We start from the raw sequence: 25176 nt of genomic DNA, 5'->3' as shown, positions 1-25176 counted from the left end.
AAATAAACAAACACCCACATGCATGCACACATACACACAGAGAAAAAAAGAAATCAATCAGTGTAAAGCTGGCATAATCTGGTATAATGTGGGCTCTGTATACGTGTGCGTCTGTGACTCAGAAAGAAGCTGTCCCACTCTTTCCCTCAGTCCCTTGATCACTCGCACAGCTGGAGGAGTTCACTCTGCAACACAGACTCACCAGCTATGGAAAAGTGAGAGATGCTTAAGAACATGGGTGGTATAATGGCGAGCATTTTTTCCATGGCTCTTAAATTACGCAGCCAATCCAGGGACCTTTGTTGAAAACCATGTGCACTTGAAAGACACCGGCATGCGTGACAGTACACCTGCCTCAAGGCTGCCACTGCGTCTAAATTGCAGGGGAAACTGGAGTGTGCAGTACAGCGGCAGTTAATGGGCTGTAATGCATAGCATGAGATAAGTGTTCTGCTGTGTATAGTGCACCAGACTGACAAGTGACAGTGACTGTAAACAGGCTCATATCCGACCCAGCTTGGCCCATTTGATCCAAACCACTCAGCCAATGAACACCACAGATTTGTTAACACATGATTGATTCATGAGGCTTCTCGCATATCCACTCCTGCTCTTAAGCAGAAAACATGGCTGATTGGTTGATGAGGCGGTCCATGTCAAGACCCCCTACAGGGGCTGCTGTGTAAAGAGTCACAAAGCGTATGGGTGTACAGTAGTATTGGAAGCATAGCTCAATGTTACGTATATCTATCTTGAGTTAATCTTATTTAGATATTCAGCAGCAGCTGGACATCAATATACTGAGACTGTCACAGGGCACAATAGAAGCAGGTGAAGAGCTCATGTTAGCATCCTTCTTCTGTACAGCCACTTGCATGTCACCCTATAAAAGGTAGTGGTGAAGACGGAAAAAGCAGCTCTGTCCCCAGAAGAAAATGTTGGCTTTGTATTTTTCTGCAAACCACACATTTCATTCATATCATATCAACATTTCACCTCACAATGTGATGTAGTATATGAGCTAACTTTGTCATCGGGAGGAGGAGGGGATGATGGTGTGACACCCAAGCAAGATGCCTGCCAAGCTGTAGACCACTGTTTAAGACCAACAAACAACAAAACCAGTTGTTTTTAGCGAGTCATTGCTGTGTTTTTAGTGGCTTAATAGCCCCAAACTTGGGTGTTGTTTAGCAGCCTGTTAATATTTTTCCAGCAGGGATAGTGACGTGAAAAGCCGGTGTTATATACGAGACACCGCTCGTTTCTACAAAGGGGATTGTGCTCACGAAAACTAGGTATCTTAAGCCAAAATACAATCTTTTCCCAACCATAACTGAGTGTTTTTTGTGCCAGCATTGTTGAATTGTAAAGTTTAAAACGTATCCACGACATAATTATGTGCAAATGTAACAAATCTGTGGTTTGCATAAACGTACAATGTCAACTATTTTTCTGGCCATTGGGTTGGAAAAGGAGGTTGCTCCATGACGAATATTAGATTGTATAAACTGGTGAAGAAAATTCAAGCAACTGTTAGTCGCTGAGGTTCAAAACACAGAGAATCTGGGAGCTAAGAGGGCTGATAAAAATATGGTGCGACCACTCTCAATTTAAACTCTTGTGTTTTCCCTTAAATGTCACACAGTATCCTGTAACAGCTTCAGCCCTCTCATTAAACCTTCCCAACAACCAATTTCTTGCAAAGGGCTGAGCTGACCTCAGTGCAAATGCAACTTTACTGACTAACTGTTGCAGAGGCGCTGCAGTCCCTACTGTCCATTGTACCCTGACCTTTAGTGAAGCCTGCTGACAACCGGTCGGGTTACGGCGAAGGAGAGAGTGACACCATTCTTCTAATGGGCCTTCAGCTTCATCTAGGCTCAATACTCATCCCTGGTCTCCTTCATTCACTCACACAGCAGCACAGGCAGGGCCTTCTATTCACTGAGGCTCCATTTAATATAGGCGAAACCTAAGCCTGTCATGGTAGAGCCGTGTTGGGTGACCGGGCTGATCTGTGGGTGTATGTGCCTGTGTGCCTCAGAGTCTTAATCTGCCCGATTATGGCAACACAAGGCACAGCTACTGAAGTCTGTCAGGCCTTTGAGCCGATGAGTTTGGAAACAAAAGCATCCTTTCATGATCAGAGAGGTGCTTGTTTTGTTTTAGCAACAAGATACCAACTAACAATTTATACTGAGTTTGTCAAGTTGATTTTACTGAAGACTGGGCAAGCATATGTGCACTGAAACATAGGATGTGAACTATTGATGCACCAGAGTGAACAGAGCTTTTAGTTTTATCATTTGTCTGGGTATCACTGATGCTAATACCTTGCCTGAATTTATGAACCAATCTTCTCAAAAGAATCTTCATCACCATCCATATAAAAACCTGGATCATATAGGCTGAAGTCTAAGTTTCCTGACACACCAAGGTGACGGTTGGCCGTTGGCCAATGTCAGGCCACTGGTGAGCATCTGTAGGCCTAGTTTTTGCAGTGTGTCTTGCACCCTTTGGCACTAGTTGGCCCATGTCATCCCTTGTTGCCTGTTTTTTGGATGATTCAGCATGTTGAATGAGCGTTGGAGCAGGCGGAGCCCGTCAGTGAGTGAAATCACTCAGCAATTTATTGGCAATTTAGCTCCTTGCACAAGAAGAGAAACAAAAGTGAGTAAAGCCAACAAACAACTCAAGGGGGAATGAGGTAAAATTATTTTTCCAGCCATTGAGCCCCTAAGCAGAAACGATTCACAATTGTTTGTGTTATTCTTCGCTGACACACGTTAAATATCTTTTGTTCTTGCAACATCAAGTTGTGTTTTTCGCTAATATACTAACTGGCTTACTAGCATCTTGAATCTGTCCCGTCATCTTCCGGTTTCCCTTTTTAAAGATAGGTACAGACTATCACCGTTGGCTGTGGTCTTCATGGTGTGTTCAAGCGCAACTTTTTGGTCGACACATGGGTGACTTAAGGTCTATGAGATCTAATGTGTACTGTTTGCTGTGGCTAAGGTTGAGAAGAGAAATGCATTAAAATTATTACATTCAACATGACTAACTTCTTGACCAGACAGCAACACAAAAGTCACAATGAGGATCAGGACAGGATTGGAATGTAGTATGTATAACATATAACATATTACACATACGCTCTGTCCAGGCTTCAGCATACAATCATGGAAAATGTCTTTAAGAGTTCACATTGCACAGTGTTGTACAGCGGAAACATATTATTCTAAAGTCATGCCAATCAAATGTTTCGGATGGAAACGAGAGACGCAGCAAGGGTGGGAAAGTTTAATAAAAATCTCAGTGCAAAGGAACATCCACACTGCCGTACCAGTCATGACAGACGCGGTCCATGCTGACTGCTGAAATACGGCGCCGGGCATTTGAGTCTGGAAAACAAACACGGCTATTATTGACGTGCCAAATGTGTGTATTTATGTATAAGGGAATAATCACTCTTTCATTGCTTTCTTTTCCGCAATACAAATTTGAGGCTAAATTATAGTTACGGGTCCGTGGAGGAAACCGTGTTAATCGTGTAGAGCGTATTATTACTCTGGAAGCTGGACTAGCAGGGAGACGGCTGCGTATGAGGTTTTCCTGCCTGCTGGGAAACCAATAGGCACTGCCACCCCTAGGCATGGACATAACCCAGAACCCTGCATGAAAAATTGTATGCTACAGTAAGATGTTTAAGTGTGGCCAATCTGATGGTTAAAATGACTTCTTTCAGTGAGTTCATGGACTGTCGGAAACCTACATTGGGTTGGATATCTGGGGCATGCAGTGCTGTGCAGTTCAATGCAATATTGCTTCTGTTACTGAAGGAAAGAATCAGTGATTTGGACAGTATGTGGTCCTATTTTGTTAAAAGGTGACCCGTAGCCCAGGTTATGGGTTTGATTCATACTAGATTAACCAAAATTAAAAGTATAATGATGATAAAATCCTCTAAAAAAAATAATATCTGGGTGTTAAAGAAGCATAAGTATCAGTATGTTCCCTATATCTTTCATGAGGAGTTCAGAAAGTAATGAACACCTAAGTTAAAGTGGTATAAACACGGAGTTGTGGTGGCTGAGGCGTCTGACACAGGATTGATTTTACCTTTGATATTATCTATGAAAACAGTTTAGACAGCAGTAATCACATTAATTGCTTTAAACATGTTTAGTTTTCCTCTCTGAAACCTCCGTCTAAGGTAAACCGGCAGATCACCACACGAGTGGAGCAGCACTGGCAGCATGGAGGGATTTGAGCCCTGTTTGACACCGTCTCACTCTTGAGTTGGGGGATGGGGGTGGGGGGGTCAGTAGCTCAGTAAACATTCGGGATGACAGCGGGGTCTTGACATGGCTGAAGGGGGCTAGAGCGGGTTGAAAGGGTGGACAGGCAGCTGATCACAACAGACAGATTATGGGCCCAGCATGCAGGCTAGTGGAGGTGCGGCGGGCCTGAGGCCTTCATGGGAAATGACTCCTGACTGGCAGGGAAAAGGCCAAACAGTGTCAGGGCTAAAAGGCAGCAGTGTACGGCTCTCCTCACATGCGGCGGCTCATTAGCAACCTGCAGGAGCTGTGGATGATGGAAACAAACCGGCCGTTATGGAGGGGTGTTGGGAGGAAATATGGCTGCTGACATGTGGGGCAGAAATCTGATTAAAAGCTTTAATGAATGGCACTGGAAGAGAAATGCAAAGAGAATCAGAGGTAAGGCAGAGGTTCATCTCTTTGGAAAAAACAAATCTGACAACGGTACTTGCAGCAAAGGTCATCACCTATGGGAGTCATTTCTTCCCCAAGAAAAAGCTCCAGGAGTTATTTACAGTCAGGCTTTTCTAGGGTTGCTATAGATGCAAGGCGATCTCCTTCAGCACTAACATATCTCTCTGGCCCTGGGCAGTAATTGTAGATCAGGCCACCGACTAATGATGGGGAGACTGGATTCAACTGTTTGGCTGCTTACTAGCATGAAATTCACTATTACTCATGTTCAGAGGGCCCCCCATAAAAGGAAAAAGGTCCTCAGAGCCTAAAAGCCTCCACCAATTCTCCGCTGTGATCAGTTTTACCTAATACATCCAGGCTCCTTTACTGCCAAGCCTGACAGACACGATGTAGGGTGAAGAGTTTTGGTGGCAACTGAAAACACGGCCAAATAAAACATGTTATAAAGTGCCAATGCTCAAAAGCAGCCTGTATAACTTTATAAGTATGAAAAAAAAGGTTTGAGGGAATGAGTTGGTTTATCACAAGGTGTCTTTCTCTGCCTCGACCAACGAGGAAAACCACCAACACTTCAGGATCTGTTCGGAGGGGAGGCTGTGCCCCGGCTGCGGATGGGAGGAACATGTGCATTTAATCTGCCTGCTTCCAAATGCCCTGTGGCAACCACAGCAAAGAGCAGAAAAACGTAAATGGATGAAATTATATCCATATGATTCAACGAGACAGCTAAGGAGAGGCAGGTTTCTCATGCGCTTCGTCAGGATACAAAATTAAACACAGCTTGGCTAAAACATTCACATTACATAGTTTACACATATCATTTCCACTGCGAAGCGAGACCCTTTTAGCGGCCAGCCTCATCTGTTGCGAATAGGGCTTTAATTTGAATCAAAGATAGCGTTTCTTTTTTTCAGAGGAGGAGATATGAATTCACACACATTAGCTTTGTTTCTCCTTAAAATCATCTTTTCTCCCCCGCCTCATTCACTTTGCCTAATTCTTGGGAAGCCTTGATTTATATATGAGTACACACAGCAAATGACTGAAAGTGAGGGAGTGTTGTCCAGATGCGAATGAACAAGCGAGCAGAGCAAGAGCTCAGCCGATAAATTGGTGGGAGGAAGTAGTCATGTAAATGACTAAAGAAATTGTTCTTAACAGCCATTTTGCACTCATGCCTGAATAGTTTGGGGGCCAGATTAAAAACTATGTGGATGGCACAACAGGAAGCATTCGTATGATGACTTAATGAGGCTGCTCACATAATGAGCCGGCCCAGCTGTTTTGTTCCTCGCACAGACTGTTCTGCTGGAGATTGAGGAGGAAGTGCAGTGATGGATCTGAGCCCCTGTTCCCGTGGTGGAGGCCTGGCACAGTGTGAGCCTGGCTGCACAACAACATGGTGAGGCTTCATGGAAGCACTTAACCTGCTGTGATTCAGAGGCCTTCATTCAAATGTCTACCAGCTCTGCAGCCCTGCATCAGATTAGAGAGCTAAGATGTGATTTCCTCTTAAACCAGGCGGCCTGGGGTTTACCGGTTCACCAGGTTGAGGAAAAAAGGAAAACAGGGTCACGTTCTCAAAGAGATGAAGTAGACTGACGGGAAAAAAGATATTTCTTGTGTGCTACCATGCAGCGCTAGCTTAGAACCATACTGACATCAGCTTGATTCCTCTGTTGCCTCACCATATTACATTTTCCGTCTGGGCAAAGGCTCAACGTGTCAAGAAATTATTTTCACACACACATTCCTTACACTCAACTGTATGAACATGGGTCAGCTGTACAGCTCCCTGTGACTCTACTTCTTACAAACATTGGATCATGTTTCTGATCACATCCATATCAATGCTGCTCAGTGAGAGAGGACAGTGCTGGACGCAACAAAGCCAGAGCTACAACAGATTGCACAATGGATGCTTTTAAGCCTTTTTTCAGACATGGAGTCTGTCACATCGCTGGCTTCACCATCTGACAACTATCAGAATTGCTTTTTGGCATTTGATATAGTGTGGGTCTCCATAATGGATCCATTCAAACATTACAGGACTGTGGTGTTTACAAGATATTTGGCCCCTGGTGTAGGAGGAGTGCAAAAGCCTCCTTTTTTTTTTACTAGCTGCCCTAAATTTAGAAATCAATGATTAATTAGGTAAGACATTTAGAAGAACAGTCCTGTTGCGCCCAAGAAGACGTAAGTCAGGTTATGATGCTAATTTAAATTAACTTGTTGACAGATATGTAAGCATATACAGTTTAGGAAAAATGTGAAAAATAAAGCATCCAAAAAAAAATAAATAAATAAAAGAAGTTGATGAATGATAATGACTAAGAGCTCAAAATTTAGGGGGACTTGGGTGATGATTAATATGATTTTGTAAGTTGTTTTCTCTTTAGCGCTGCACCACAAGAGAAAACAACTCCAATGAAAACAAATGTTTTATTGGTCATTTGCTGTGAGGAAAATCTTACAACTTAGGACTGGCTTACTGACAGAATTTCATGGTTCATTGAAGTCATTTTATGTCTTTGAGCAGAGGAAATTGTTTTTTAAAGTAGAAGGGCACTTGGAAGGCACAGACCTACTCCAAGGCCAAATGCCCTATCTCACGATGTTAATAACAGTGAAAAATATGTTAAGGGTTTGTGGCAAAATTAATTAGTTGCTTCTTTGGTCCATGCTACACCTTTCCACCAACTTTTATGAAAATTGAGCCAGAAGTTTTTTTCTGTAATCCTGCTGAAAGACAAACAAACTGAACCAAAAACATTACCTCCCTGGTGAAGGTAATGACAAATTTACTACAGTGTAACAGAGCGAATCATAGTGATGATTTACATTAATTTATGGGTAGAAAACCCCGTCACCCCCATCACATACATATAATAAAACGATGCAGAGCAAACGCTGCCTCAAATGGTTAGTTTTTAGCCACCTAAAGAAGGCCCACCTAAAAAAAAAATCATATTAGTGTACGCTATATTTAGAATAATTTCAGAACTTTACCTTGCCATCAAAAAGCCCTTTCTGACAGGAAACTGAAGCTGTTATTTCAAAGGCACCAGACTCCATTGATAACACTTGACTTAAACCCTTTTGCTCCTTGGGGAACATGGGTCATTTACGAACTTTCTCCAGCTGGTTCAGTGTTGGGTGATCTTCTCTGCTTCCTTCCAGGATGTTCTTGATTCCTTGAGTTCTGCCTCGACAGACCTTCTCCAGGTGTTCTTTGTTCTTTCCATTGATAATAACAGACAGTTTACTTTGTAGAAGATGGGAGTTCCTGGTCTACCGCTGCCTCGATCAGTTGGTGTGCAAGATAAAGCAGTGAAAATACTCCAAATACAGCGAACACTTAAACTAATAGTCTTTTTTTCTGTGGGTCTTTTAGGTGGCTAAATTATTTTGCTGTGTCCCCATGGCGGTACATTGCTTAGCTTCCTTGTCCTAAAATTTGGTTTATCAAAGATGCAAGCAAAGCAACACAGAGGACAAAATAAGCACAGCAGAAGCATCAGATACTCCGGACCCCCTGTTCAACTATGTATCTGTAAACGTTACAGTTATGGCTTGAAATGACAACAGAGATAAACCACTTTGTTTTTGTTAGTTTGACATCACAGGGATTTGGTCGATTCAAAAAACAAAACAAAACACACATTTACTTTGTTTCTTTACATTTAACCTTGTGCTGTCGCAGCCCTTTTCTGAACGTGATGATACTCAGTTTAAACTTGAGTCGTTTTGGAAGTGTTATGGAAATGTTTATAAGTCTGACATAGTGAGATTGCGGTCATAAGTTTCCTTTCAGAGTCTAAACTGCCATCATATTTACAGTGTTCGGTGCTGAAAGGGGCCTTTCATATTCCAGAGAAGATTAAGGACTGAAAGATGAGAACGATTTATTGTGCAGTTTGAGGGGTGAATATTGTCTAAATAACCACTAAGTATGAGGGGGGTCTGGGGTGTTCACTTTGGTGCAGAAACACATGATCATGTGACCTCCCATTCAGTGAAAGGCTCCTAAAAGAGCCATCCCACTTTGTCTCGTGACAGTGTTTATTCTCACAAACCAATCCTAACCATTTATAATGGCTAATTAGAGTGCAATACAAAGCTTCCAGTGCCACAGCCATTAGTAACCATCAAGGCATTAATTATAAACCCATTCACGAAATCTGAACCCGCCATGAAAAAGACAGACTGGGGGTTACGCAATGAAAATCCTAAACATGATCTGTGTTCCGAGCCGGCGCCGGGACTGATGTTACTGGCAGTCAATGCAGGATCCTGTTTGACGGGCCCATGAGCTACGGCGTCCTCTGACACCCGGGCTTCAATCTGTCCAGCACCTTTCACTCACACCTGCCTCTGCTCTCACTCTCGCTTTCTCTCTCTTCTCTCTTTTACCCCCTTCTGCCAATAAGCTCCTCTTGCTCCAGCCCTACAATGGGGTGTTATATACCTCCATGACTCCATTTCATATCGCTGCTATTGGGGGATGACAGACACCAATTCAGCAAAAGCCAGTAATGACAATAACGCTGATCCACTTTATCACTCTTTTGTTAGACTATTAGACAAATACTGCACCATCCAACGTCATGATTGGCCTGTGCTCTTTTTTGGATCATCACTGTCATCCTTTGGTTTCTCCTTTCTCTATTACTTCGCCTCCGAGTCTGCCCAGCGTTGTAACTTTAGTATTTAGGCATTCATTTGACTTTTTCTTCCAAAAGTAAAAATTAGTTTGTAGCTGCATAATGTCAGCTCTAAATCTCCAGAGAGGAAACGGTTCTTTTCTTTAACCTGCCTTGTTTACTTTCAGTGTAAAGTTCTTAAGTTCACAGGGAGAAATTTGTCCAAACAAGAAGAAAATGTGTCGCATTACTCAGTCAAAATGCAACATGTCTTGTGATTGCATTTCATTTTGGTCTATTGAGGCTGCTGGCAATGGAGAAATTGGCATCTTTGGACATTGCCACAGGTCTGGAAGGATGCCCTTGCTCTGACAACAACTCCTGAAAGTAACCACTCATGCTTTAGAAAGAAAAAAATCCATCACTGAACCACAGTTTCACTCCAGAAAACCAAAGTATACTGCCAGTAGCTGAATTCTAATGCAGAGAAAGTGTTTAAGCGTTGACTCTTGCTTTAATCAGAGAATAATGTTGAGCTAATTTATGCAATTTTATTTTCAATTACATTCAACAGAAAAACTTCTCTGTTGTGTTCCCATTCTGTGATTTCAGAAGATAAAGTTGATGTATTTTTTAAAATCTTGCCTGCTGGATTTAACCCCTGGCACTGCTGACGATCTCGGCCTACATTGTTTTCTTTCAAAGGCTCTGGTGGGCTGAATTTTGAAGTTAGCATTAGAGTCTTCATCAGTTCTTGAGTGGTCAAAAATGCTTTAACCCCAAAATATGTGTTAACAATGGTATCAACACAAACATTGCTGCAACAAAAAATAAGCATGGGAATGGCTATCATGTATTTCTATCATAATGTTCTAAGCCTTTATACACTCTAAATTTTAAAAGTTTGAATAGGCGCCTAACCAAAGCTCAATGTTTGTTACAGATTTATGATTAGAAAAACTAAGACTGGGAAAACTTGACACACTGTGCTGGGCTGCATCTCAAATTAATCTCCAGTTTCCCAGCTTTCAGATGATGTATACCACCTCTATGGGATATATACTGTTGACATGCTATCTCCATATAAAGATCCCGTCCCCCCCAAGAAAAAACAAAATGGGTCTATGGTGGGTCTCATAGGGCTTTAAATTCTTGTGTGACAATCTGACGTAACAAATACCACAGCTGAAGTCACAGTGTTCCTGTATCATAGAGACTTGTTAGGTAAAGAAATAAAAGCCCTTCTCCCTTTTTGGCAAACCATCCGTTGTCTACACAAGGCGAGAGTTGACACAGCTGTCTAAAGGCCTACTGTAGCATACACTGGACAACTCTATAACTCTGACGTGACAACAAATAAACACTGCAGAAGCCCAGAGAGTTGCCAAGGCAAATACCTTGATGCCAGAAGCACTATAGTATTCAGACAGAAAACATGCCAGCAAAATTAAACAATAGGTCAACATGGCATTGTGATCAACACCAGCTTATAAAGACTCAGGCAGGGTGTAGGGGAAGAGTTTATGCAACCCTCTGGAGGGGAACCAGACCACAAAGCCTTCTGGGTAAAAAAGCAACTGCCCAAGAAATGTGGTGCAACGGTGCCCCTAGATTTGTTCACTCCTCAGCATGCCAAAGTTGTGTTCTTTTCTGCTCTCTGTGGGTTTCAGGGTCCAGTTTCCAGTTATGTGGATATGGCTGGTTGCAATATATCAGACTGCGTTGGATATTCAGTGTGTCAAGCCGAATCACGCCTCGGGCGTTCTCGGTGAGCACATCACCATTCATTCACATTTCAATAAATCAATTCACCACATTTCAGTATATGGTTCTGTATTCATATTCAGTAACGCAGTGCACACTAACGCGCCTGTGCCCACTGTCCTATAGGAAAACACATTTGTTGGAGAACAAAACCACTCCCCATTCCTGTGCTATTACGATGGACTCTTGCAACCCGCCAACGGCAAAAACCTGAGTTCCCACCATTCACTAGTATTCTTCAGTAAACGTTTACATATTTATGGAATATTTCCTTCAAATTTCTCATCAGACATATGTTTATGTTCGCTGTAATATGAGTCCCAGCCTGGTACTCGCACACAATTTGCCAGTTAGAGTGCAGGCACAATATGATACACCACTTTCCCCATATACAATATGCATTTCCTGGCTGCACTTTAAATCATGCGTGACCTGATCTAAGTTTCTTGGCTTTATTCCTTTTGTAATGAAATTGGCATGTTTTGTTTTTTGCCTCTGACACAGATGCATTGCGATCTAAATGACAGCTGCTACGTGACACAGTATGAAAGATCGCTGTTATGAGAAACTGGAAGAACAGAGGAAAAACAAAAGGATATGCTCTGACTTAAAGGCTTCTTACTTCTTCTGTAATTCAGCCCAAATAACTGAACCAATCTGGTATAAACCCTGCATAAACCTTTTTACATCGATGTTAAACCAATTCCAAAGCTGAACACACTGAATGTGAAACAGATGTTTGTAGACTTGAACAGAAAGCGAGAGGGCTTCTTTCTGGAGACAGTTAGAGATCACTGGGGTGTAAACCTCAACGGGGGAGAGGTAAATCCCAACTTAAATATCAGCGTCTCAGTAGTGCCAGTTCTGCTGGGTCATACAATCATAAAATAAGGTCAAAATAAATTGGATCATTCTGCGTATTGTGTCCTTACATGTCCCACTGCAAAAGATTTTTGGTCCTGTTTCTCTGTCTCTCTCTGATTCCCCCCCGTTCTCTCATTATCAATCATTATAATAGATGTGGTTTGGTAGAGACTCACTATTTTGATACATGTGCCATTTAACGCCACAATCCACGCCTCAATATTCGACTTGGATCTTTCCATTTGGATCGCTCCTCACTCTCTCTCACTCTCTGGTGGGCATTTGAAAACACACAGAAAGTCTTGACAGTGTAAACACACACAGGTCTCAGCTTGGAAAGCTCGGTCAACTTGTAACAAACACTTGAGTTGTGTGCGCAACAGCTGTGCTAATGCTTCAAAAATGCTCTCAAGTCCACATTCAGTGCATACCAAATCACTTGTCATGCATAATGCCTTGTGATGAATACTGGGCAAAAAATGTCATTTTTTGGGATGACATCAGTGGAGCTGAACTGCCTGCCTGGCTGCGTTTCTTCCAGCCTTCACTTCTTTTCTCAAACATTCAAATTAAAGCCGGCACAGTAACCACAGAACACCGCGGTGCATAATTTAAACTTGACACCCTAAATGTAAACACGTCTTTCACTACATAATTTATCCATACTTCTCTTAGTGTTTACTTTGCACGGTAGCAACTCATATATATTAGCTGCAGGTCTAGCCTAGTCTGGTGCGGTACAGTGTGGGTCTGGCTGAGTGGAGGGATACTGTCGTCTTGGGTTGTGGTGTGGCCCTAAGGCAGAAGTGGTCCTGGTGTGTATAAATGTCCTTTTTGTTTGCTTGTTTGGTGGGTGATGTGAAGGCGGCCAGGGGAAGATGTTGCTGTCTGCTCTACGCAGTGCCCTCTGCCACACTGACAAGTCAGCAAAAAAACAAAAACAAACACCTGGAAGCTTTAAGAGATTTACCTCTGTTCAACACACACACCACCAACTGACCAGTTCAGGTGGGTATGTTTGCGGAGTGGCTGCTGTGGCACAAATTGTGCCTGGGCATAAAACGAGGCCAGTGTGTGAATGTGAGGAGTGGGAGAGGATGGTAGCCTCAGAGGAGAAAGGACCTGTTATGTCTTCGCCCTGTAAAATCCCACAAATATACTTTGGCTATAATTATCTGTTTGACTACAGCAAAGAAACAGTTGAGCACACCTCCACAATGCACATGATCCATGACGGTACACAGTCAAAAAGCTCTGCTATTGGGCACTAACAACGAAGGAAAACTTTAACAACCTAGAGGGGAGTCTAAAAAGGCCCATGACCTAAGCAAGAGGTCCCACAGCTCTTCTTCTTCTTCTTCTTCTTCTTCTTCTTCTTCTTTCTGCTGCATGAAGCAGGTTTGCATCCCCGCAACAGCCCCCTGAACATGACGGAGACCCTGAACACACACCCCAGCCTGTTCTATCCCATGTATTAGTAAACTGATCCGGCTCAGTAGAGAGGTTAAACTGATTAAGGATTTGGATGGGACACAATTATGACACAATCTCTGCTCAGCATATAACGAGACACAGCCCTGGGTCTTCAGGTTTCCGATACCAGAGCGTGATTAAATGTTGAGGAAATGGGGAAACTCAAAATATTGCATTCCAGACAAATGCAATTACAGTCTATCACATGTAGTAAATCCTGCACGCTTTGATACCTGGTTATGAGGTTGAAGGCAAGGTAGCCTTCTATAGCTTAAGTTTATATAGCAGTAGCAGTTAACATGCTAACATTTTTGTTGTTGCAAATTATGATTTATAATCATATCCCAATTTGCTGCACCAGCAGCTCCAAACCTGCAGTTTCAGACATGCCAATTTTTAACAATTTTGGCACAAGCTGTCATGTCTTGAGTAACAGAAACTTAAACACATTAAATAATACAAACATTGAGGTTTTTAATCTTACAATTAAAAAAAGATAGAACAGGACATTTTGCACCACCCTGACATTCAGTGTAAATAGTCAAACACTTAAAGATACTGGATGTTAGTATTAAAAAATTAATATATGTATTACATTTTTTAACCTATCAAAGCTCAAGGCTTACATTTTTGGTTTATTTTTCTTTTTAACTTGTCTTTCACTTTAACCTTTGAGGCAAATATTTTGACTGTGAGGGTAAATACTCACTTTCCTGATTACAAGGTCACTCTTTTTTTAGTAATGACATTACAGTTTATGTCAACAGACCTGAAAATAATTTTATCAGAATTTAGTGTTTAAAATGTCATCATTAAACCAAATGAAAAAATAAACAATATTGTTTTATTTTATTCTATTGTTTTATTTTAATTTTATTACGTAATTGTAAGCTTATTTTGATTTGATTTTAATAATTTAACTATACCTATTTGCAAAATACGTATTATCTATTAAACATAAAACACCCGAAAGGCTCAGGCCGCAAGATTAATAAAAATATCCAAATCACAAGAGCTGTAGTTTATTGATAAAATGTGTCAGAACATACCATTATAAGTGAAGCAATGTGGCGCTACATAGATGCCCCATCCCACAAATCATAAACCAGAAGTAAAAGAACATGCTTGTTCAGTACAGAGCCCAACAAAAATCACATAATTTTATTTTTTTCCAGTGAAAATTAAATACAAAAATTACCATTCCAAATAAATCATGACTCATATCACAATATCTCTTAAAATTGTGACAATATGATGCTTTCTGCATATCGTGCAGCCCCACCACAAAGTTTATATATATATATATATATATATATATATATATATATATATATATGTGTGTGTGTGTTCTACAAGCACCATGGAGTAATCCTCTCAAAGTATTACATATAATGCCAATGACAAAGAAATAGACATTAGTTGTTACTTGAAACAGAGTGTTTCAGTATCTGGCTAAAGATCCAGAGGAGACACAGAGGCGTATGTTGTGGTTGCGTAGATGCAGTAAGTGTTGAGTGTATCAAAGCAGCCCTAAATTCAGATCTAAATGATAGATAGTGGGAAAGAAAGAACAGGAGGTGGGGGTGGTGTTGGAGAGTACTGGACCACATTACTGCGAAAGACTGACTGGAAAACTTTTTTCGGCCTGACAAGAAGTTGGCCTGGCCCACTCGACAAGGAAAACAAGCAAGATCCATCTATCCAGGGCTTTCGATCGTATGCCAAAACATCAGTCGCAGAGCCCTTCTGCCAGCAGTTTCATCATACGAACATCACATGTGGACAGTGTTGTGTTACTATTAGCATGACGACCGGACTGCCAAGCGGCACAGCAGACCTGACAAGAGGACCAGGGATAACCACAGGATGGGGTTATGGGTTTGTAGAAAGAAATTAGACTATCTAGCTACCTGATGAACTCATTTGCTCGGGGAATGGCTGACAGAGTTAATTCTGGAAATGATTTAATGGGTAGCAGAGGCACGGGACCTTCAGATAAAGTGCTATAAGTTGATCTCCGCCAGGTCTTTATTTGGACTGATTAATCTTTGCATTTGTGCCAACTTAACAGACTTTTAGAGCTCTTTTTCCTAAGCATGCAGTTACTCCTGACATGCTGAATCAATGCCCTTTCTCGCCTGTTGACCCTGATTACTTTCAATGAGCCATATACAGACCTCTCCTCTCCCACAACACTGGAGTGAATATGTGTGTGTGTGCACAGCCTGAGGAACCAGTTGGCCTTGGTGATCCACAGTATTTTGTGTTGGTAATTTGGTTTCCATGCATGTCTGAATTCCTCAGGTCAATTTGAATGTCTGAAGATTGTCGCTGTTGGGTGTGAAACATTGGGACCACAATTCTGGAGATTTTACTTTTTTAACATTTTGTTTTCTTAGTTCCCAAAAAGCCAAATTTTGCAGAATTAACTGTGTTTATGGCTGAGCCTCTTTAAGTAGGCTCTTTAGGATCTTCTGCAGTGAACTGAGCTCCATACTTCTTCACTACATGTAGTTTTTGGCTTTCATGGTTTATAAGCTGGACAAGATTGTGGCCTCTACGCTGTCCAGACAGGCCAGAGTGTCAGAGGCTCATACGGGTACAAACACATTAATATCAACGTCACTCGCCGCCCGCACCCAGTGCCCAGACGGCTCCAGTTTCAGGCAGCATTCAGAGGAAAAGTCGGGTCATGTGCTGAACCTCAGTTTTAATTAGCTAATGGCACTCCCTGTTTCATCTCCTGGTCTGAGCTGATTGCTCACAAAAGACTCCATTTACCCCTGAAAACACACGCCATCTTGGCACCGGCCCACACTCTATGTCTCAACGTCTGCTGCCGAAAGATTTTGCCACTCTCCTCCAAAAATCAGTCTAGTAAATCTAAATATATATGTTTGCTGGTTTCACACCAGTGAAAAAAGAGGAAATTCCATGATCTACGCTTTTTTTCCAAGCGGGCCTCAACATCCAACTTTCCTTCAACAAGTGGTTTGACTGAATGTGTCAGTGAGTGTTTTGGTGTTTGTGCGCACATGTGTATGTGTTTGGATAGAGTCCCATTAAGCAGCTAATGCTGGCTGTGTTGTATCATTGTGAAATGGGCGGGTGGCTTTCTGTCTCGCCTTTGGCTTAAACATATGAGTAACACCAAAGTATGTGAATCTACCCTTTTATGGAGGAATCTGAATTTGCTTTTAAATAGTCTGTCAATTACCTCACTTCAATGGTATGAACCTCAGGAGAAAAATATAGGGGCTTTAATCAAATACCAAAAGAAAATGATACTGTAAATTACCTTAATGAGATATAAATCATCATTAAGATCACCTTACTCACCTTACATAAAACTTAATGAGCATGCTTTAATAAATGTCTTTTCAGCCAGGTGCAAAACTAAAATGTTAAACAAAGCCTGAATATTCTATCAAAGCCAAAACTGCCTTCACAACCTTCCTACGTTCCTCATTATAATTCACCCAATCTGTGCTTAAAAATACTGCATTTCTGCAGAGATTCTTTGCATGTAAATACAGTAGCGTAACAAAACCAAAGAATCAGGTTTCATGCCTTGAATCCTTTAACCCACAACAACATAACCTCCTCCAATAACATTAAAAACATACAATTGTTTTCAATAGTACTAAAAATGTGACCAAAAAGCTTTGCCAAAGAAACCAAATAAAGTTTTGTACTCCTGCCTGAAGTCACTCTGCCATGTAAACGCTCTGCCCTTTCCACACACAGAGCTTCATGTTTTAGGAGGATATTTTCTGACCCTCATAGCTCGCAGACCAGTCCTCAGACACTTCAAATCCACTGGGCCGTCCTCTGACAAAGCAGAACAATATCAAAGTCTGGGACCACGTCAGGGCTACTCTTGCTGGATATATTTTTAATATTTATGCAGACACAGGAAAAAAATGTAATAAACTAAAACAACAAGTGAATTAGGCATGAAACACAACAGGATATTGCAGAGAGATTATGTTGTTTCCTTTTCGCCCGTGTGTCCTTTAGTGCTCGCCTGCCCTACACAACAGCCCGGGGCTAGCTTTAATTGGCGGGGAGAGGGGACCAAACTTATTTTCTAAAAAGGTAGCGGAACTTTAAGAGCCACAAATTCAGCCATCTACATATGGAAGGAACTGACTTTTTTTTAAATGCGGAATTTCTTAAAATATTAGCCAGGTACAGACTGTGACAGGCTCACACAGGGGTCGCGGTACGACTTGTGATAATGACTTTTTCCTGCCAAGACGCAGCATGAAGCAAATGCTGTGCAGCTGTATGAAGAAAAAGAGATACAGTATATATGTACAGAGAGCAGGAGAGAGGGAGAGAGGGAGAAAGAGGAGAGAGATGTGTTATGTTTGGATGTGAGGAGAGCCCTGTTTCATGAGCGCCCGCTGGAATCTGCTGCTGGAAAGATAATAAAGGGATTAGCTCTGGTTTTTCTACAGCATTTGGTCCTAAAACAGAATGTCTCATCTGCTTCCTCTATACGAATTGCTCAAATTCTTGAATGCCTTTGTCTATTGCACGAGCACAACAAACACAAGGGGCATCAGTGCTAGTGGCCAAAAAGCACACAAGCTCAGACAAAAAAAAAAAAAAAGAAAGAAAAAAAGAAAAGAATTTGGGATGGACACACCACTAAAATACATGAGCATGCTTTCAAACGCTCACAGAGACACTAGGTTTCCTATATGGTACTTACTTAAATCCGTATAGACTATATACAAACACAAACACAGTTACAAATACACACAGAAAGTGTATTTATTTTCTCTGGCCCTCCAAGTTTATCTGCTGAAGTCCCAGATCAACATACACTCAATCCCTGCTGATTAGATGTGTTGATTCAAGCTTGAAAACATTTCACATTTCTGTTTATATTCTGTCGGAAAAGCAGGAGTGTTACAACCCAACGTACTATACACGGAATCAATACTTCCTATTGTGAGACTCGATGGAAACAATATCCCCATTTTTACATTACTGCATGGCGGTGAATACCTGTGTTCGTGTGTGTGTGTGTGCTTGAAATGAGGGTGATCGGGAGGTTAGGGTGTGTAGCGACGTTTCACAGTGCCTCATGTCCGCAGACAGAATCCAGTGGCTCGTCCACACTGAGCCGAATTGTTCCAGCGCTCACATATGGTAAACATCTCCACATAAACACACACATACACACCGTCACAGTGACACATTCATGCATACGTTTAAACCGTATACACATTCAAACATTCGCTCACTGTCTGTTTGCTATGTGTCACCCAAATGTGACTACAGGCCTCAGACTAAAGACACACCCGCACAGCGCTCCAAAAAGCAGCAACAACAAAAAACAAAAACAAACAAACAAAAAAGAATGAAAGCCTTTAATACGACACACTCCTAAAGTAGAATTAACAGTTCGGGAACATATAATGCACAAATTACTTCCAAATTTTTAGTTCACGCTGAGCCAAGGAAACAGAAACACTAATACCCGGGAGTGACGCAAAGCAGAGAGAACAGCAGCAACACTTTGTGTCTTTTTAGCCTCCGCTGGCGCTCAGCTCAGATGTGCACTAACAAGTATCAGAATTAGTCAGGATCAACATGAATTTCTGATCCAGCTCCACAGACAACTGCCATAAAATACAACTTTCTATGAACAGACCCTCACCTCAGTTAATTTTACAAGCCACTGTTACTTAGAAAATAAACAAGACCTGGATTTTTTTTTCTTTTAAGAAGAAAAAACAAGGCCTGGAGATAAAACAGGTGCTGTAGCTATATTGCACACTCAGTTCTTCAATAATTAGGATTTGGATGGGTTCCTGAACTTGAAGAGGACCACTTCTGACAAGGGCTTTGGGTGAAGCCGTGAATTGAGCAAGACTAGCAAATGTTACCGACTATCCCTCTGTGGCTCCCTTCTCCAGACTACTACATTTCTCCTCATGTTTGGCTTGGATATGAAGCCAATTCACTTAATACTTGTGGGACAGCTAAACATTTAAAGCTCCCATTTAAAAGGATCAAGTGTAGGCATTGTTTAGTTATGTTAACCATATGTGTTGGCTTTTCATGATCTGAATCCCTTCTCAAAAAACAGAGTGCTCGTGAAAATAAACATGGCTTCGCCCTACACAAATTGTGGACTAATTGTGTATTTGGACTAAATCATTCTTAAGGTTGGAGGGCTTTTTCCATTTGCTAAGGGACGTAGGGGAGTGACAGCTTGACATTGATTAGTGTGTTGACTTGTGGAATTGGAGCCTTACCTGTAAAGAATACAACCACAAATCTATTTATACTGACGAGGTAGCGCTGCTCTTACAGCAGCTCACATCTTCAGAGGAGGAAAAAAACTCTTTTTTACCTGTTCCACTAAAAATACAGGAATTACAATCATAACTGTTTCTCAACCAAAACAAAATAAAAGTTTCTGTTGAAAAGTAATCAGCAGTGAAGCAAGTCCAGTCTTGTTTTTGGACACAATGGACGTATCTCGTTGAGGAAAAATCATCTTGTGGGACTGTATTACTTTTTGAAATATGCACTTGTGTTTAATTCAAACAAAAAAGAAAAACATTTTTCAACAGATGGTTGCAATTATGGGACAAACTAGACTCATATTAAACCAATAAATACAACCTTATACTTTAAAAAAGAAGCGAAGATTAGTAAAAGAAAGATGGCTTACTATAAGGGGACTTTCAGCAATACTGAATGGATGCGTTGTGAATGTGACTGGTGTCTTTTTTTGGATCTGGCAAGTAATTCAACAGGATGATGACTCACCATACACTTGTTAGGCTTCTCTCCGGAGTGGACTCTCATGTGAATGAGCAGCTTGTAGCGGGCATTGAAGGGCTTGTAGCGGCGAATGCAGCCGGCCCAGAAACAGGTGAAGTCCTCTCCTTTGCGCTGGTCAATGTGGACCTTCTCAATATGCCTCACAAGCTCCTCCTGCTGCTCGTACGCAGCACTGCAGTCAATCCAGCGACACACCTGCTTATCGACCAGCGCTCCTCCTCTGACTTCTTCCCGCTCTGGGGCTGCGTGAGACCCAGGAGGGCCTCCAGAGTTCGGTTTGAGTCCCAGGGAAGAGGTTGGTGCTGTTTGCTGGCTCTGGTGGTGCAGAAGACCCCCAGGACTGGGTCCAACGTATTGGTGCAGGTGGTAGGGCGGAGGCATAGCGGGGCGAGACGGGTGGTGAGGCTGACGAACGTGCCCGCTACGACCACTCAAGTGATGGTGATGATGATAGTGGTGCTGAAAGAGTTCGTCTTCACTAGGAGAAAAATCATCCAGGGGCTCCTGTTTGAGGGCAGCCCCTGATCTTTGGCCCCCGTCCATGAGAGCCCCAGCTTCAGGCCCCGAATGCAGCATCCCAGACATCAGGGACCCACTCATCAGTAGCCCCAACCCGTCTGAGCCCCCTCCTCCCCCTCCTCCCACACTTCCCCCAGCCCCACGCCCCTGCAGCATGGAGCCCCGCTCCTCACACAGCCCCTGGCTCTGCCCTTGGCCCGGCTCCGGCTCCACTGATGACACTGAAGAGGAAGATGAAGAGGAGGAGGAGGAAAGAGACAGCAGGCAGGTGGCAGGTGAGGATAGCTGACAGCTCTCCTGTAGCGTGGCCTGCTGGGGGCTGCCGTGAGGTGGGGGCCTCTGGGGGGCTTCCCGTGAGCAGGAGTTAGAGGGTGGGGATGTAGAAGAGGAGGAGGAAGAGGAGGAGAAGCCGGCACTGCTGGTGTGGCTGGGCGAGACGTTAGTGCGAAAACCGTTGACACAGGCAACCATCGACATCTGGGAGGAGGAGCAGACGATGGCGGTGATATTGATCTCCTCAGAGAGATCAGCGCCAGTAGCCGACGGGGAACCTGTGGCAGCAACGCTGCCAGCAGCGGCCGTGGACTGTGAGGCAAGGGACAGGCAGCGTCTCCTCAGACTGCTAGCACTGAGCAGCCGCGCTGAATGACGGGAGCCAGTTGGGGACAAAGCCAATGGGGAGGGGCCATCTTCATTATTAAACGGTTGCACTGCGTCTGCTGACACAGCGCTACCAACATCACTCACTGTGCCAACGTCACTACTGTTGCTGCTAACATGTGGCACTCCAACTATCTCATCCCTTGTCATCCCCAATACATGGCCTGCCGCACAGTTCTGAAAACCCGCCTGAGACGTGCTATGGACCGCGGACCCCGTGTTGGAGATCTTGTAGCCCATTGAGTTCTCCTGTTTGATTGGGTAAGGGAGAGAGGAGCGAGCCCCATTGGCACCGCCGCAGCTCAGGCTGGCTGAGGCCCCTGGCAGGGTCCTCTGGAAGGCAGAGGAGGATCTGTAAGGAGAAAAACACACAAAGAGGAATATGAGCACTACTAGCTCACAGACCGATGACAGATACTGGCTGGTTCATCCTTCCCACCAGCAGCACTGTCAGAGTTTAGCCTCCTGCTTACCCCTCCTCCTCCGATTATTCTCTCAGTTTACATAAAAACCATGTCATCCTAAATGAGTCCACCTTCCTAAAATATTTCAACTAAGTCTCTCATTCAGTGTAACGGACCTTATGGAACAAACGACAGTGTGTGAGACTCAGTGACATAAGATGATGCTGGACACCAGGTAGTATCCACTGCTGATGATCCAGAGTGTTTTTATGAATAAATGAAACAGGATCTCCAGGTAGTGAGAGGTTATGAATGGGCATTTATGACTAAGAAAAGAGAGAGGGGGAGGGAGGATGGCTACTGGGACCGGGAGGCCACTGGCTAGTGTGTCCATCTGACAGGCTTTGATGACACAAAGGGGTTAAACCCAACCCAACATTGGGGATAAATAGGGAGTCACCTGTTTTGGTGGCATAATTGCAGCCTATGAAGGGTCACCGTTTACAATACTGTGTATTATGGTGGGAATCTTTGCCCCGCTGAATGGGGAACCCAGGTCAGATTTCTCCATGCGTTGCTGTGATCTCCTACATAATCATTCCTGTCAGCTGGCTCATTATGGATTTTGTCCAAAGCCCCTGAGTGATGTGAGAAGAGCCCTCTTTTCTCCGGGCTGTCTCATGAAGGAATCGTCTTTGTCCCTTCCCCTGAGCACGCTGGGGGAAAAACAGAGCTAACGCTAGCTAGGATTGGAGAAAGCCACCGGCAGACTTTGTCATCGTTGTTGTTATTAGAGACTTGACCCCCCCCCTGTCCTTCTATTCAGGAGCACCATTTCCTGTTTAGCTATAGTGAAAATAATGAAAGACAATATGAGGAGTGAATGGCTGTCCAGAAGCACTTTGGTCGGATGAGGAGGGGAAAGAGGGGACAAACCCTGCAATGGAGAGCTTTACTGGAAATTCTTTCTGACTTGACCAACAGTAGTCAAAGATTGCACAACAGAAGAATCGCATTAGTGTAACATAAATGTTGTACTTTGGACCCCAACAGTGTGTTTTATGAAACTGGGTAAGCTTTCCAGCTACATATGTGTGCATCTGGTCCACAATAGCAAAGATAATGAAAAACACATTGTACCTGCATATTGTTAGTAACACTATACCCGACAGGAAACATTCAAAACTGGAACAGGAACAAAATTATTACAAAACAGCAATGATAGTGACAGTTTACCTGGTGTCTTGGTGAGGGCCGTCGTGCAGGATGAGGTCGGGCGTAGGTCTGTCGCAGTGGAGGCTCTGGGTATAAAGCCCCCCTAAATGACCCCCCACCAGCAGTGGCAAGCTCTGCCCACATCGCATCAGGGTGCCCTCAGCATCACCCAGCTCCGTGTCTAAATCCTTCTCTGAGCAGTAGGCACCGTTCACTGAAAGAAGAGCACAAGAAGTATTATTAAACTGCAGGGCTGTGTATTGGCAAGAATCTGGTGATACGATATGTGTCACAATACAGGGGTAACGATTCATTTTAGAATGAATCACCGTGACCTCTGCAACAACTGGCAATTGATATCAGTTGCAGAGAAACTGAAAAACTTGTTCCTTTCTAGCCGTAACTCTAACATTTAAACATATGCAGTAAACACAATGGTTCGACCTGTCTGATGTTTCTGTAGTGCTTACTTTATTTACTGTGCTGCTTTGCCATCGCCTTTGATAAACCAAATCTACCGGCACTGACACTAAGCAGTGTACTGCTGTGGACAGGGGGGCCACAGCCAAACATATTTTAGCCACCTGAAAAAAAAAAAAAAAAATCAAAATCACTTTTATTTTCTTCCACCCCTATTAAACTGGCTAAATCCTTGATATGTGATGCTTAGCAGTGTCCCAATGTCACTCTTAAATTACAAACGGGCTAAGCAGAGTGGACCTTATGATCTACTGACTGCCCTGGAAGAATAATCAGTTTACAGAGGAATCCAAGCCATCAGCGACATGTTGAAATCCTATTAGATTATGAATATTCTCTTGAGGAATAATCGTTGGCTGCAAGAACTGTAGTATCTCGTGATATATGGAGAGCTCTTTGGCAAAGTCCAACTGGTGACAGCAAGAATAACGTTGGGGAGATTTATTGCCAAATATTATTGCTGGAGTAATTGGGGAACCGTATTCCAAATGGCGATGCGTCCACTTTGGAAAAATAAACAAACTCGAATTATATGTGTCCAGAAGATCCAGCCAGTAAAAGTGTAACCGTTGTATCAATCAAGAATTTAAATTACATAGTGTCCCTTTAAATTTACCACCAGTTATTCTACTTTTGTGCAATCAACCCGCCTGAGAAAATGGTGACCTCATTAATTAATTTAATTAATTCGATTTATTTAAGTTGTAAATCATTAATTTTCTTTTTAAATAAACCCCTTGCAAGAAGTGTGATGTGAGTACTCAGCGATTTAATAAAGACGTGCGAAGCGAAGGGCAAATGGACTTCCTTTAGATCCTTCAAGATGTTTCGCCTCAAAAGGCTTTTCCGTGAAAAATAAAAGTAACTGTGGTGGAGGAATCATTTATGACATATTCATGTGTTATATCTACACAATGAAAAAATAAATGTCATTAAATTAAAACTGCTTTTCTATCTGCATTTCCTTTTTATTCTAAAATCATCAATAGTGTTTTTATTTCTCAGACACAAGCACCATAAGTACACACAAGATTTTTCTTTTTATCATCATGTTTATCATTCCAACCTGACTCTTTGAGAAAAATAAAGGCTTTATGAATAGAACCAAAAACATAATAAAAAAAGGAAAGGGAGAGATGAAAGTGAGCGAAGGGAGGGCCTCGATGTATGAGGAAATATTTGTGAAAGGTAAGCCGATATCCCCACACACTCATGTGTAGGCGGCCACGCGTCCCCAGTTCCAACTTTCCTAACTCAATTTCTCAAATTCAATTTTCTCCTAACGATGTTATTGACAATGTTATCACACACCATGAGCTATTATTAATAAAGTCACCCAAACACCCTCTATGTGAGAGAAAACATTTAAGGGTAATGGAGGGGAAGGGATACAAGGGAGGAAAATGAACTAAATGTGAAAATAGTGAAAGACATATTCAGCAGAAATAGGGGTTTGGGCTACAGATGACGAAGGAAAAAACACTAACAAAAAAGAAAAATATTACAACATGACTAACAGATGGAGAGGGAGTGTAAACAGTAAAAGAGGGAGAGGGGGGAAGTGTTACAAGGGTTACAAGGACGAACAATAGACAAGAGAAA

The 25176-nt window shown here is 42.6% G+C and overlaps 1 protein-coding gene across 2 annotated transcripts in view; it reads right to left on the bottom strand.

Moving 5' to 3' along the window:
* LOC125895388 (zinc finger protein GLIS1) overlaps positions 1-25176 on the bottom strand; it is a 93967-nt gene that overhangs the window by 31645 nt on the left and 37146 nt on the right. For both annotated transcript variants that reach the window (XM_049587151.1, XM_049587152.1), the window contains exons 5-6: positions 23116-23308; positions 20282-21827 (exon numbers count right to left, since the gene is read on the bottom strand). In XM_049587151.1, the coding sequence (XP_049443108.1) occupies positions 20282-21827; positions 23116-23308 (1739 nt within the window). The remainder of the gene's footprint in view (positions 1-20281; positions 21828-23115; positions 23309-25176) is intronic.

The sequence above is a fragment of the Epinephelus fuscoguttatus genome, linkage group LG10 (assembly GCF_011397635.1).
Source record: "Epinephelus fuscoguttatus linkage group LG10, E.fuscoguttatus.final_Chr_v1".
In the NCBI taxonomy this organism is placed as follows: domain Eukaryota; kingdom Metazoa; phylum Chordata; class Actinopteri; order Perciformes; family Serranidae; genus Epinephelus; species Epinephelus fuscoguttatus.
The sequence above is the reverse complement of the archived record's forward strand: the minus strand, read 5'-3'. Positions and strand labels throughout refer to the sequence as shown.